This window comes from Empidonax traillii, unplaced genomic scaffold (genome assembly GCF_003031625.1).
Source record: "Empidonax traillii isolate 1590-97213 ecotype Southwest subspecies unplaced genomic scaffold, ASM303162v1 scaffold7:size3022706, whole genome shotgun sequence".
In the NCBI taxonomy this organism is placed as follows: domain Eukaryota; kingdom Metazoa; phylum Chordata; class Aves; order Passeriformes; family Tyrannidae; genus Empidonax; species Empidonax traillii.
In genome coordinates, this window is record NW_020955200.1 from 1,904,306 (window position 1) to 1,919,679 (window position 15,374).

Here is a 15,374-nt window from a genome sequence, read left to right on the forward strand (position 1 = left end):
TTTTTTAAGTTGCTGTGGTAATCTGTAACAAACACCTATCAGCCAGCTTCTGGCATATTCAGGCACACTTGCTCAATAAAAAATTCTATTTACACTGAACCAATTTTTTTCATTTATATAGGGAGTTTTTTCTGTATTTCAGTTTAAAGAGAAGTATTTGTGTCATTCCATGTGTGGCTTTTGAGGCTTGGCACACCCCCAGCAACAAAGACATACTTACCTCAGAGAAAAATGTAAACAGGCCTTTCTTCCCATTTGGAACATTTGGCACAAGCTGCTGTGTGAGCATCAGCAAAGGATCTCTCTCAGGGAAGGACCTCGCCCAGGTTTCATATGAACACCTTGTTGGCTGGGCCTGGATGTTTCAAAGGCAAAGAAGTTATACTGATGCTTTCCTGTTTCAGGAAAAAAACCCTATGCTCTGTAGAGTACATTAATTGGATTCAGCATGCCTACATTCTGCCTCTATTTATATACCCATCAGCCTAGATAAAAGCCTTGGCTGTGGCAGTTCAGACACTTTTTTTTCCTATATTAGTCTACTAATCTAGTCATCTTGTATGCGTTTTCAGGAACTGGACTTGCAATGATCCTAGTTGTGTGTGACTTGTTATTTTCAGCCCTGGACAAAAAGCAGAACAGCTCTTGCAGGCTGAAACAAACAGTTCAGTTATGGCATTTTTAAGGTCAGATAGCTCAAGACCCACAAGGGATAGAACTGAATGCTTTTTACTGTCTGAAAGCTTGGGATTACAGCTTTCATATGTCAAAAAGCATTAATCTCTGACTCTAGTGGTGTGTGCACTACCTGTTGCTAGAAGAGAGGCTTTTTCAGATGTGTTTTTAACTACTGAATTAGGTGGGTTTCAGAAATAGAAATGTTTTCAAATTCTGATATTGGATCACTGAAATAATGGAAGGTAGTTCTATGAATAAAAATCTTCCAAACTCAACCATCTTATCAAATTAGAGGACTGGGCAATCACCAACTATATGAAGTTCAACAAGATAAAGTGTCGATTCTGCACCTGGTATGGGGCAACCCTAAAAGTACGTACAGGTGGGGAATGAGACACTGGAAAGGAATGCTAGGAAAGGGACCTGGGGGTCCTTCTTGATGGAAAGTTGAATATGAGTCAGCAGTGCCCTGGCAGCCAGGAGGGCCAACTGTGTCCTAGGGAGAATAAGGCAAAACATCATTTGAGGAAGGTGATTGTCTCTGATCTTCACTGGGGCAGCCTTACCTTGAATATTTTGTGCAGTTTTTGGGTGCCACAATATAAGAAATATATTAAGGTTTTAGAGAGTGTCCAAAGGAGGGCAATGAAGATGGTGAAGGGTTTTGAGGGGAAGCCACATGAGGAGTGACTGAGGGCACTTGGTGTGTTCAGCCTGGAGGAGACTGAGGGGAGACCTCATTGCAGTCTTCAGCTTCCTTGTGTGGGGAAGAGGAGAGGCAGGCACTGATCTCTTCTCTGTGGTGACCAGAACCTGAGCGAAGTTGCGTCAGGGAAGGTCTAGGTTGGATATTAGAAAAATACTTTTCACCTAGAGGGTGGTTGGGCCGGGTAGTGAAACAGCATCCCCAGAGAAGTAGTCACAGCACCAAGACTGACAGAATTCAAGAAGCATTTGTACAATACCCTCAGGTACGTGGTGTGACTCTTGGGGAGGGTTTTGTGCAGGGCTAAGGGTTGAACTCGATGATCCTTGTGGGTTCCTTCCAACTTGGCATATTCTATGATTTTTCTTTACTAGCTCAGTCTAGTAAAATTTCACTGTGCCTGCACCCAATCTTATGACACACAAGCAAGACAGTCTCCAATTAATTGAAATTTAACACCAATTAAAGTCTTCTAGACTGTTTCAAACATTAGTCATTGCTCCCAGAAAGTTTAATGGAGAGTTCCGCAATTTTTTTTTTCTGATGATTCCCATTGGCCACTTCATTGGCCAAAATTTGGAGCAGGCATCCCTTATATTAGAATAGAAAACTTCACTTCTGTTGGGTTGCAATTATTGTATCCTAATCACCTACAGCCTGTAAAAACAGACTGTCCCTTTTGTAATCTGAGGGGTCAGTGTATCACTAGTTATGCTTTGAAGCACTTATTTGTCTGAAGGACCATGTACTAAATATTCAGCAAATCCAGATTCATCTTCATAGGGGGAAAACGTTAAAAGAGACATACTGGACTGTGTGATTTTGCTTCATCTGCAGTTCATCTCTCCATTATAGAGCAGTTTCAGAGCTGTCTCAGGCAGAAGGAGGTAAGTGAGTTTAAAGCCAGATTTGGAGGTGGCAGCAGTGGTATGTGGTTTGGCAGGTTGAAAGAAGCATAGGACTTGGCAAGATTAGTGCCTGTTCCATCTGTTGGTGAGGTAGGTGATGCCCCTTGTCAAAGATGCTTGCAGGGAGCAGAACAGTAAGTGTGCTTGCTCTACAGAACGTGAAAAAACCCAAGCAACTCTAACTAATGAAGTGCTTAGATTTTTTTCAGAGTGGGATTTTTTGTCATTTCATCAGCAAGCCAAATGGTGCACTCACTGGTGGGCTTGTTCTGGAGTCAAGTACTTCTGGAACTGCATGCAGTGCCATAGACCAACTGCTTGGCAAAACCAAGCTAGAATTAGGCTCAGCTCCATTTTTGTATCTATAGTGTCATGGTTTAGGAATGGTATTCCCCAATTAAGTATTCCCACTGAAACACTCCAAACTGTGCACAGCTTGCTCACTCTATCTCCTCCTGTCCCTGCGAGTGGCTGGAGTGAAGAAGTGGAAGCACAAAAGATCATGGGTTGAAATACAATTTCCTGGAAACAGCAATGAAATGAACAGTAACAGCAACACTATTAATAACAGAGTGTGCAAGAGAGATGAGCAGTTCACAAGCGAGTGCTCCCCAGGTCAACACAACACTAACCCTGGCCCCTCACTTGCTGCCACCCAACTGGAATGGACCCTTTCTTCCTGCCCCCTGCTTATAGCACGAGGTAGTATAGGATAACCTCTGGGTCCTGGTCATGCCCCTTCTGGTACTGCAAAAATCAACCCTATCATGGCCAGAACCAGGACATAGAGCCTGCTGCCTGTAATTTCAGTTTTTAAATTAATGACTTGGCACTACTCTCCGTCATGGTTTTGGATTTCAGAAAGTGGAAAGAACCTCAGCTGTGGCACTTCTACTGTTAACCCCAAACAGTCCAAGAGAGAGCAAAAGGAGATACTCCCAGTGAAGGATACCTCAGCAGTACAAACTTCTTCCTGCTAGCAGTCTACTGAATCCCGCAGATCACTTGCACATGGGGATTTTCAGAACATGCTGCAATTCTTCTTTGTTCCAGGTGAAGCTTGTGACAGATATCAAGTGTGATCTTTTATTATTTGTTCTTTGAAGCACTTAGATGTCACATGGGTAGCTATCACATGCAAAAAACATATCATATGATATCCCACCTACTGTCTGAACACCTTGCAACTCTTTAGACCATGAGCCTCACCACACTGCCTGGCAGGATTGGAAGTGCTCCTTTAAACACTGTTGATAGAGAAGTACTAGTGAAACTATTTTTTTTTTTTTTAAATTTTAAATGGCCTCTAATTGTATATGATCTCTTTTGATGTGTCAGTCTCATAACTTGCCTTGCTGATGAAAATGCCGGAGAAATGTAATATAAGTCTAGGGGGGGTCAGTGTCTTGTCCAAAGCTTAGTGAATACATGAAAAAACAAAGCAAAATCCCAACCCAACCTAACTTACTCCAAATCAGTGAGAAAGTCATCCAGGCAGTGGCCTGAGTTCAGGCCACAGGAGGAAATATAAGAATAAAAAAATTCAGGAGTTTTTACTGAAATATGAAGGAATTGAAAGAAACAATATTTAGCAGAGCCAACACAGGAGCTGCTGCCATAGAAGTCAGGGATATTTGTGGGGTTTAATGATGAATAGAATTGGATAATAAAGCCTTGTGGAAAATTGAAATAACCTTCACGTTCTCTGAAAACACAACAGGAATAGATGAAATGAAAACAGTGGCCAACTTAGACTTGTGTTTACACTTTTATTTAAGTAATAAGAGCTATTATTATATCTGAAGTCTGTTTCTTCAGGTGATGAAGCATAGTAATATAATGAAAATGGAGCATCCTCCTTGTTAAAGTAAATGAGCCCAGGAGGTGGGCTTGTTTAGATCAAGCTTAGATGTGTCTGTTATGTTTAGTATAGAAATATCCTTTTACACCCTCCATTTGGAAAAGCTCACTTAGTGGGGAGCTATGCACAAAACTTAGTCACTATAAGGTAGACGGTAGCAACAAATGAGATGCAAAGTCTAGTGGACTTAAAAGAAGATGTATTCCATGCACTAACACCTTTTGTCTTGCCAAGTACGATTGCTGGGTCAGGTTTAAGAATGACTGTCATTTGGAGAGGTGAAAAGAGTGGGCAGTACAAATGATTGAAGGGTGTCAGTGGACAGCAAGTTGAGAAAGGTTCTGGCATTAGCATATGAATTGAGTTAAGGTGAAAGGCAGCCTTACAGCTTTTGCTAGAGAAATAGAATTTTGGTTGCTTTGGTGAGGAAATTTCATCTGTGATCAAAGTACGTAGATGAGTACGCTCACTGGGTTCAGGAAAGGGGTCTGGCATCAGTCAGCAGATGGTGAGCAATTATATTTGTATGGGGTTTCTACTTGTATTTGTATGGGGTTTTTCCTTTCCATTTTTATTATCATTTTATTATTACCACTATTGTTGTATTTTACTTTGCTTTTATTCCAAAAAATAATGCAGTTATTAAGAGCCTCAAAGATAGACAAGACACAGAGGAGCTAAAGTCAAACTTTTATTCAAATAAAAGGGAGACTTCATTGGACAATCCCCAATTAGGTCTCTCACTTCAGAGGTTGCAGCCTCTATAATCCTCTTTGCCCGAAATGCAAGTCTCTCCCTGTTTCTTCAAAGTTGAGATACTCTGGGGTTACAGACGTCCCGAGATGCCTACTGAATTTGCCCCATTACATGCCCATTAGGGGCTTTGAGGGTCCCCAATATTTTCAAAGTGGAGGTTACTGCATATTTACCCTTTGCTGCCTATCTTATACTGGATAACTACACAACTAATAACTTTTCTATCCCCTTCTAACTAAGCTAACTGTGACTACTACACACTTTGTGAGAACATTCTACTTATTCCTAATATTATAAACCTATAACTAAACTTATTACTATTAAACTTAACTAAAGTTTTACTTTGGAGTCTCATCCCCATTCCACCAGGGTAGCGGGGAAGGGAAGGGGGCAGAGCAGGTGGCTCTGTGGTGAATACATGCAGTAGATGCACCCCTAAACTGACTATACAGAGTAGCCTAAAGCAGCAGAGTGGGAAAGCTGACCACTGCCTACTGCAGGACCAGGTAGTTGCCTGGGCTGCCTTGCTGCACTACAAAATACATCTCTGTGCAGGTTTGCCTCTCAGAGGGGCTGATCACGAGGAACCTGCAGGTCCAGGAGGAGTGCATCACCCATAGATGGCGGCGGGGCCACTGAGGCAAACGCCACCAAGCTGTTTTCAGCAAATTCTGTGCCCAGCGGGCGGTTTTCTCCACATTTAAGTAGGACCCTATGCAGAGGGTGCGTAGGAGAGGTGACCTCTGATCCAGTGGTAGCCGTTTGTCAGCGGGATGGAGAAAACACAAGTTGTATTCCATCCTGTGCTCACTTGAGCACGTGCACTCCAGCTTCACATGTATATCAGAGCACCTCTCTGGCTGCGTGGCGTCTCGCTCCACGATGAAGGAGTGCCCACAGGGTGGCCGCAGGACCACAACCAGCTGGTAAAAGATTCGATACTGGGGGTTAACACTCCAGGATTCAAGAGAGCCGTCCACCCCAATGCCTGGGTACATCTCTGGCATGGAAGTCCTCTGGGAAAACTCTCGGCTGATAAACAGGAGATCATGGACGAGATGCTTCAGATTCCTGCACAGGTCGGGCACTTCCTGTGTTGGTGACAGGGTGGGCCTGAGCATAAATCTGTGTGCTTCACTGAGGTCTGCTTCCTCCTCGTCCTTGTCTTCCTCCTGCTTCTCACTGCTAGAGCTATCCTGCTCACGGCAGCTGTGAGAGGCAACCTTCATTTGCCAGGCCAGCCAGCAGAGCACAGCGAGCTCAGCTACTGCAACTGCCCAAAAGAGCCAGTGCTGCAACAGGAAAAGGAGGGAGTCTTCTTCCAAGGTCCTGATCCGCTCAACATCCTCCCACAGCCGTGTCATCTGATGATGCAGAAATTCCTCACGCTCCTTCATCCGCTGGGCTGTGACCACATCAATCTGGTGATCGTGTGTCTGCTCAGGGAGAAGAGCCAGCACAGCCAGGAAGAGGACAATTGATGAATCCATGGCCTGTGAGAGGTGGGAGAAAAGTTTACTCAGCAGGTAGGGGTGAGAAGGAGCATGACACTGGGTAAGTGGGGCAGGAGCTGCCTGATGGTGTCCTTTGTGACCTGTCCTCACAGGTCACAGCCACCAGAGCCACATCACTTGGCCAACAAGACCCCAGCCTTCATCCCCAAGCCCCAGGCTCAGCCGCTTCTTTGCAACATCACCCCAAAGACAAAGCCACCGGGTCAAAGCTCCCCGGGGCTCTCCTCACAAAGTGGGCAGCCAAAGGAACACTGATGGTGTGGGTGGGCTGTGGGTGGGCTGTGTCCTGTGAAAGGCCTAGAGACACCTGAGCAGTCTCCAGAAGCCCCATCCCTGACAAGCTGCAGCATCCTATCCCATGGAGTCAGGGGCACCCAGCACATCCCTAAATCCTCTGGGCACTGCCACTATTTTGAGCCCTGAGCCTCTCTGTCCCCAGCCCCAGTGACAGAACTTTGTCCTGATCTGAGGGGTTTGGCTCTAGCTCAGTGTTGGAAAGCCCCCTGGGCATCTGTTCCATCCCCCAGCCTTTCCAGCCTTTCCCCTGCATGCACACTCACCAATCGCCCAAGTGCAACTGCAGTGGGGCTGCCCAGTGTTGTCCTTAGATGGCTCCCATTGTGACCCATCCTCTGTGATGTCACAGCCACCAGAACCACATCACCTGGACAACAAGCCACAGCCTTCATCTCCACCTCCTTGCTCAGTGGGTTCTGGGCATCATCACCACACTCAGTGTCAACTCCTCCTCAGGAGCTCCTGGGGGGTCTCTTGGCAAAACAGACAAACTGCCAAAGCCACCACAGAGAGCCCTGAGGTCCTCTGACTCAGCCCCAGTGGCAGAACTGTCCCTGTTCCAGAGGGGCTTAGATTTCTTGCTTTGGCTTTGAAACCCCCTGAACATTTGCCCCATCCTCCATTCAGCCCAGCCCAATTGTGCAACTGAGCAAGGAGCTCAAAACATCAGATACGAAAGATTTCAATGACTGGCAGAATGAGAAGGGGACTGTGGGTTGGAAGGGAGCTGTGGGACTGTGCTGAACTTCCGTTAGGTTGAGCCTGGACTTATGGAAGCTAAAATTCAGTGTGTGCATCTGCAATATTGAATAAACTTCAAAAATCAGTAGATACACTGACTTGCCTGTTCTCATTATTCCTAAAGCCAAGTTTCCTTGAAGAAGGAAAGACTAAGAGAGAAGACAATGTATTAGTGATACTGTGAGATGTGGAGATGTGATGTCCAGTTCCACCCTGAGCTCAAAGGCTGAAATTCACCTGACACCTCAAGAGGTCACTTGCAGATCCTGAAAGTCCTGATGGGATGGAGCAGACCCACAGAAGGTCTCCTTTGGGTCTGATTTGCTTTGAATTGCTCTAGCCAGGTGTACAATAGAGCTTATAGACAAATGCCATGGGTTTTCAGTGGTCCACAGAGGTGGGGTTAGTAGTAAATTCTATTTTTCCTGATTGTTTTTAGTTAGAAAGAACAAGCTCACACAGAAAGGAGATCACGATGAACTGATGAGCCTGGAGATAACAATATTCACAGTACCTACAGACGTAGCAGCTTATGGAGAGAGGATGTGACCTGAGTACAGTTTGTGGTTGAACAACTGAAAGGTCCTCTGCAGATACAAAAGCTTTGCAAATAGAATACAAATCCCTTCAATCTGACAGAGCTGGGATACTTCCATTTTAGCACCCACGACAGAGTATGTAAAGCAGCAAGCAGGTCAGGCAGTGCTGCTGCTGCTCTCCAAGTGGACTGGATGCCTCTCCACTGTGGATGGTTTTACTCTGTCTTGTGTGCTGTGAGCAAGGCACAGGAGAATGAAACCTCCTACTGATCTACACAGTCTGTCTGTGAATCCAGTGCTGCAGCTTAGTAGGAACAATCTGCAGAGTGGAACAGTCTGTGCAGAGGAGACAGTGTCTGCATGATGCATGTTTGGAGAGGTTATACTTACAACTAGTTCTGCTCTAGTATTGCTGCACCCAAATTAGTCCATAAACAGATCATCACAACAAATGATCGCATTGACTCCTCTCAGAGGAACAGTGGCACTGATACTATGGGCATGCTCTCCCATTGAAAAAATGAAGTAAAATCTGCCAGTGCCTTCTCTGTGGACTTCAAAAAAACCCACATGAAACAGTTGTGGGAAAAGAATTAAAGTGTGCCACCAGGAAATCTCAACATCTCAATCCTGCAGTTGCTGAGCTTGAACAGATTTAGTAAATTAGTGACTGGGGGCTGTGTTTGATTTGCCTGATTTGTGTCAAAACCTAACTTGATAATACAGAGAAGTTTTTCTTATTGCTCAGCAGTGTATGCACAGCACCAAGGCCCTCTCTACTTCTTGTACTGCCATGCTGGTGAGGGGGCTGAGGGAATGTCCTGGTTTCAGCTGGGATACAATTAATTTCCTCTCAGTAGCTGGTGCAGTGATGCGCATTCAGAACGAGAATACAGTTGACAGCATTTTTTTGTGCCTCATACTCTGGCAGTGAGAAGGTACAGAAAAGAAACTGGGAAGAGCATAGCCAGGACAGTTGATCCAAACTGGCCAGAGGGATATTCCACACCACAGAACATCATGCCCAGTATATAAACTGGAGGAGTTACCTGGAAGGGGGGCCCATCTGAGTTCAGGAAAGGGGATCTGGCATCAGTCAGCAGGTGGTGAGCAGTTGAATTGTGCATCACTTATTTTTTTTTTCCTTTCCATTTTTATTATAATTATTCTTATTTACCATTGTTTTGTTTTCAATTGTTAAACTTCATACATTATTATCAAACTTACCTATTATTAAACTTGTCTGCAGCACTGACTGCACAGACCAAGCACCTTGAAATCAAACCACCAACTCAAATTTATTGAGAAAAACAAGTTCTCACACACTCAATTCAGTGACACGTCACGGCATGTGACTTTCCCAACCAATCATGTCCAAGCATGTCTAGTGAGCATGCTCAGCAGGGTTCCCGGGAACTACAATCACCATAATTCTTTCCAGCATTCCTCCCGCAGTAAATTTAACCCATACACTTGTCAATTAAACTTATTATTAAACCTATTATTAAACTTATTATTATTATTTTTAAAATCAAATCCTATGTATGAAATATCAATATTGAAATACCATTCATTCCAATGTGAAGTAAACAGATTGTGCATTTTCTGAGAACAGAGATGCTAGCCACAGCAATGTTGATCAGTGTTGATTATCAAAACACTAACTATTAAATGACAGCACTCTGAAGATAAATAACTAGAAGGAGCTCGGTTTCCTTTCCCTTTTTCATTCCCTTTGGTCATTAATCATCTGTTTCAGTAAAATTAACAAGCCCTTTCACAACACATGCATGACTTAAATTCTTCAGAATGAAAGTCATAGAAGTCAGGTGTTAAATACAAAATCACAGATAAAATCCTGTCCTTTTTCTACAGATTCATTGAAATGAAAAAAATATCCTATTTCGTGCCACAGAATACTGCTTACCATATTTAACTGTATGTTAATGTTAATTTATGGATATATCCTTATTCTTCCTGTCAAACCTTAAGCACTAAAGAAAACAAACAAAAAAACATAGTCACTGATTCAGAAAAAAATAAATGGAGAAAATAAATAAAAAGAAGTATGATAATATCTTGCAAACTAATTACCATAGCGGGAGATGTAGGAAGGCTCATCTTCACTGATGTAGCCAAACTCCTAGAAGCATAACGTAGCTTTTATCCCTTACAAAAGGGACATATGAGGCTTGAGGTTTCCTGACAAGCAGGTCCATCTGCCCATTTCATGCAGTGGTAAAGCAGGTCTCCTGCGCTGTGCGATTACTCTCCTTTGGGGTGGTAAGTCAATATTACTTTCTGTGTACATTCAGAAGGTTTCTCCTCACCCCCTCCTCTGCCCTCCAGATTTTAAGAAAAATATGCTTTGTATTTCTGCTTTCCTTATGGAAGCCTCTAATCAGAGAGGGATGGAGATATGCAGCTTCCCCTCTCTTTCCTTAAGGTCCAGAGCCATCAAACAGGTTATTACAGTGCTACTTCCTACAGGTAATCTTGATAGTTTAACCCCGAAGCTGGTAAGTTTGCAGGGGTTAGTTCTGCTAGCAGGGATAGCAAAGAACTGACATTTTCCCAGGTCATTTTCATGTTCCTAAATATGACTCAGTGCAGTCAGCTTTGACCTGCCACGTATCAATACACACTTAAATATGCATCCCTATTTTTAACCCAGTGGCACCCACTTCAGTAATATGTTCATTAGTATGTTCTCTTCCTCATTTGCAGACCTATAGCTGATGGAGAAAACTTGAAACATTTCAAGACAGAAAGGGAATTTATCTATTTATATTTCATGTTGTTCCCTTTCCATCATCATTATAGTCCATAAAAAACTACTCCTAACCTCTGCCACCCACTCTCCTCTCCAATTCCTCAACTCAAGCAGCAGTTTCAGTTTTCTGCTTGTTTTTGTGGTTGCCCTATCTTACAGGGAAAACTGCAACCACTGCTCAAATCTCATGAGCAGCTGGGGAAGCAAATCTTTATTTCTGTATTAATTCAAGTCAAGCACTGTTCAGTCAAACTGAACAGGCTGTGTTTCGTGGGATTGTAGGAATCCATAAATCTATTAAAGACTTTCTGAAAGCTTTTATATTTCCAGTGAAACTTCAAAGGCTTTAGAAAATAAAGAATAAAGATGACATGGTATAAAAAAACCTACAGGGAAGCAAGGTTTTCAGCTTTCCTGAAAGCAGGCAAACCAGTTTGTGCAAGGGTATGTAAAAGGAGAGAGTCTCTGCTCCTTTATGGGTATCTGGTATTCCAATACCAAAAAGGTGTTAACAAGTGAAGGGGAAGGCACAAACAAGAACACAGAGACATAAACCCAACAGATGAACTAACAGAGGCAAAGGCAAGAAACAGACCTCAGCAGTCACACTAATGAATGGGTTATTAAGAAGCCACAGGCAAACTGGAAAGTTACAACTGATGAGGATGCAAACCTGAGGGTCCAGGATATACAAATGGGCTGGTGTAGCTGTACAGACTGGTGAAGGATGTGCAGGACTGGGGATGGGGAGGTAGTGGTAGACAGTGGAAAGACAGCAATAGGTACAAAAGGGGCCAGTCACTCACAAAACACAGTTAGACAGTACCATGTAAAGACAGCAGTTACGCATGGAGAGGAAGATTCCCATTTCCCTTTTCATCAGAAAATGCCATATTGTCCTTTAGTGAAGCCACGACTTCAGTAGTGAAGCCAAAGTGGCTACTAAATTTTCACAGTTCCACTGATGTTTGCAGTGCTGCTAAATCTCCCTGGCTAAAAACAGTTGTCTCCCACACCACTAAACATGCATACACAGACATGCTAACCTAAAGTGAGAGTATAAAACTGGGATACCTTATAGTTTCACTTTGCTTCATGCCTGTATGTGTTTAAAGATGTAAGCTTTAAGCTCCATAGTGGATAATGAAAATGACCTGCCTGATCGTTCTCTTCCTGTCTTCTGTTTGACTCCACTTAGTAATCACCGATTGCCATGGAAACCACTAAATGCAACTTCAATTATTTCACTTTTCCCAGTCAGATACAGGTGCCAGGCAGATTAATACTTTTGTTTAACACAATAGCTTATAAGGGGAAAGAAAGCAAGACCTTTGAAACTCCATGCTGCTAAAAGTCATTGTTATCCCCCTGATCTTTTGAGCTTGAAGACACCAGGAAGGTGCACTTTGGCAAAAAAAAAAAAAAAAACACAAAACAAACAAACACAAAACGAAGGAACACCCCCCCCAATAAAAAAACCAAACCAAAACAAACACATACACACAAAAAAAACCAAAACCCCTGATACTACAGGGTATCCCAGAGTTGAGAATATATTAGAGATAAAAACCCCTGAACTGTCTCATATTATACAGAAAACTTCCCACTTCTCTTCTGAACATTCCACTTCAAAATTCAAAAAACACTTGCTCTCCAAAGACTGTCATCTTCCCCTAGAAACTGCTTTCCTAGCTTGTCAGCATGTCTGCATGTCAGACACAGCTCATGCAGGTAGTAGGATGAATCAGCCAAACTGCTTCTGTCGTGCTTTTTTTTCACTCTGTGCCCCATGAACTTACCTCTCCCTACTGATACTTCCTGACACAACACTTCAACTTTTCTTTTTTCACATCTTTACTAGATACTGCAGAAAAGTAGTTTGCAAAGGTGCTTCAAGCATTCAGCCACAAAGGAAGTGGTGAATCTGTGGCTAGCTTTTCAAAGGCACAGTAACCCCAAACAGACTACAGAGTTAACAGCCAGGTATTCCAGGCTTCTGGAAAACCAGACAATGCCACCACTGCCTTCCAGCAGCCAGCAAAGAAGTTCTAGAGGTTCATTTGCTTAATAGTAGCTGGGGAAGATTTACATTTATTGGAACTAGAGTACAGTGGAAGACTTGTAGGACTATATCAGAGAGAAAATAATTATTATGAAGTGCAAGTAAAAGATAATGACCATGCAAAAATATTTTTCATTTCTTTGCGTGTACATCTGAACAAGATACCAAGATGATAAGACAAGAAACACTTACGTGAACTTGAGAACTACTATGGGACCTACAATTCTAGTCACATCCTGGAAAAGATATAAAATAGAAAACTCTCTAACTTTACTTAAAGAGTTTTTACATATGCTGTTATACTAAAATATCCCAATGTCACTGCTTAAATAATAAAAACCCAACCCCAACCACACACTCTGATAGTTCAATATTCTATTAATATTTATTAACTTAATACATTATTTAAACAAATCTCAGAATTATTTGGATAACAGCCTGGAATGAAAGATCTTTATAGAGCTACTGATTGCCCCGATATACACAGACTGGAAGCAAATTTACTGCAGCATTAACTCAAGTCCATAAAAGAGATCTTAATGTGTAAGTCAGTTTTGACAAAAAATGAACAACTTTTCATAAACAAAATCACAGAACTATATATGAAGTAGAATACTATTTCAGGAGCTTAAGTGAAGATTTAAAACATCAATCCTATGGATCCAGTTGTTAATGTGTAAGTATTTGCATAATTAGAAATTTTACAAAAATAGTGAGCATACCTCAAGTATCTTTTCATCCAGTTCTGACTAGGGGTTACCTGAGGATTCTCCTTCATGTAGTGTCATAAAATTTTTACAGCAAAATTTATGTTCTAAAGGCAGTCAACTGGAATCAAAGTACCATGCTTCCATATTACATCTATCCTTAATATAATCAAACAAAATAAATTTTTTTAACATAAGAGGACAATTACCAGCTTTTAAGAACTGTGAAATGTCTTCCCTTCAATTATATCTGCACAAAAATTGTATGGAACTTGGAAAAATTGGCGTAAGCTACTCCACTTGATTCTAGCTTTTAAAAAAGGCAGCTTATTACTGAAAAGTGATTATCAATAATTAGGAAGGATAGCAGTTGGTAAACGAAGAAACTGGAGTCAAATATATTGTCAGAAAACAGAGGGTTTTTAGGAGATGAAAAGTTTATTTATAAACTGCCAACATTTAACAAAAACAATTTTACACTATTTTTCCATTTTCTACAGAAATACAATAACTTACAGTGGTGCTTAGTCCATTTTGTCACTGATACATATAAAAACAAGTCTGCTGATAAATATGTGAAAAAAATCTATTTACCAACCACCACCACTAAAATTGTACCTGTAAATTTTGGAAGACATCTGCATAGAATAGTTAGAACTGTAAGGGTGCTCTTTTGTTATTTTGTAATTAATTTTGTACTACTAGGATATGAAAAAATTAATTAACATGCAATACAAAATATTTGAGATAAAGAAGGTAAAACTCAGTGTGCACAACAAGAAAGCAGTGCTAGGATGCCCTTCTATGTTTCTAAATAAACATCAGGAAAATGCATGTTTTATATGGTGGAATTTCAACTTCCCTTCACAGCAAAACTAGATTTATAACCATTTATGACCATTTATACTTGGTTATAACCATTTATAACCATTTATACTTGGCTAGGTTCCAATGAAGATGGACTAAAGGTGTCGTGAGAATTATCTAGTACTAGATAACAACAAATGATTGTAGAACATCTCAAATAAACACTACGTAGATATATTTTAAAAGGTAAATTAGCTGTTACCTAATTATAAACATTTGTGGGACGAAAGGGTGACAAATGTGCAGTTTACTGTTGACCATAATGTAGACAGCACACTTGGAGAACAGCAATGCTTAGGTCATCCACTATTTATTAAGACTTTTCCCCTTCAATATTGCATCAGTTATCACATGCCACTTAAAATATTACCAGTCATCCCTAAGTATTTGCATAAACCTCGGGCATTGATCTATATGCTACTGATATCCAAGACTTCCAAAACCGAAGTGTTACACAGGCATATCGTAGAATCATAGAATCATAGAATAGATTGGGTTGGAAAAGACCTCCAAGATCATCAAGTCCAACCCCTGATCCAACTCCAATTACTATATCATGGCACTAAGGGCCACATCCAATCTCTGCTTAAAATCCTCCAGGGATGGTGAATCCACCACCTCTCTGGGTAGGCCGTTCCAATGCCTGATTACCCTCTCTGTAAAGAATTTCTTCCTAACATCTAACCTAAACCTCCCCTGGCAGAGCTTGAGCCCATGTCCCCTTGTCCTATTGTTGGTTGCCTGGGAGAAGAGACCAACCCCCACCTGGCTATAACCTCCCTTCAGGTAGTTGAAGAGAGTGATGAGGTCACCTCTAAGCCTTCTCTTCTCCAGACTAAACAACTCAAACTTTCTGCCATGATACCCTGTAGTACCCTTAATTTTTCTCTAGCTGCCCTTTTAAACCTAAAACATTCCATAGCCTTAACAGCTTCTTTTCCACAGTGCTAATGAGCTTACACTAC

General features: G+C 41.9%; 1 protein-coding gene across 1 annotated transcript; it reads right to left on the reverse strand.

Annotated features, from left to right (window-relative positions):
- Positions 1 to 4,930: 4,930 nt before the first annotated feature.
- On the reverse strand, positions 4,931 to 6,450 carry LOC114056520. Its single transcript, XM_027881782.1, has one exon. The coding sequence runs from the start codon at positions 6,397 to 6,399 to the stop codon at positions 5,401 to 5,403; it is 999 nt and encodes a 332-aa protein (XP_027737583.1). The 5' UTR covers positions 6,400 to 6,450; the 3' UTR covers positions 4,931 to 5,400.
- Positions 6,451 to 15,374: the final 8,924 nt, after the last annotated feature.

What these genes read in the sequence shown, in the direction of transcription:
- LOC114056520 (XM_027881782.1), bottom strand. Translation starts at nt 6,399, where the DNA reads ATGGATTCATCAATTGTCCTCTTCCTGGCTGTGCTGGCTCTTCTCCCT.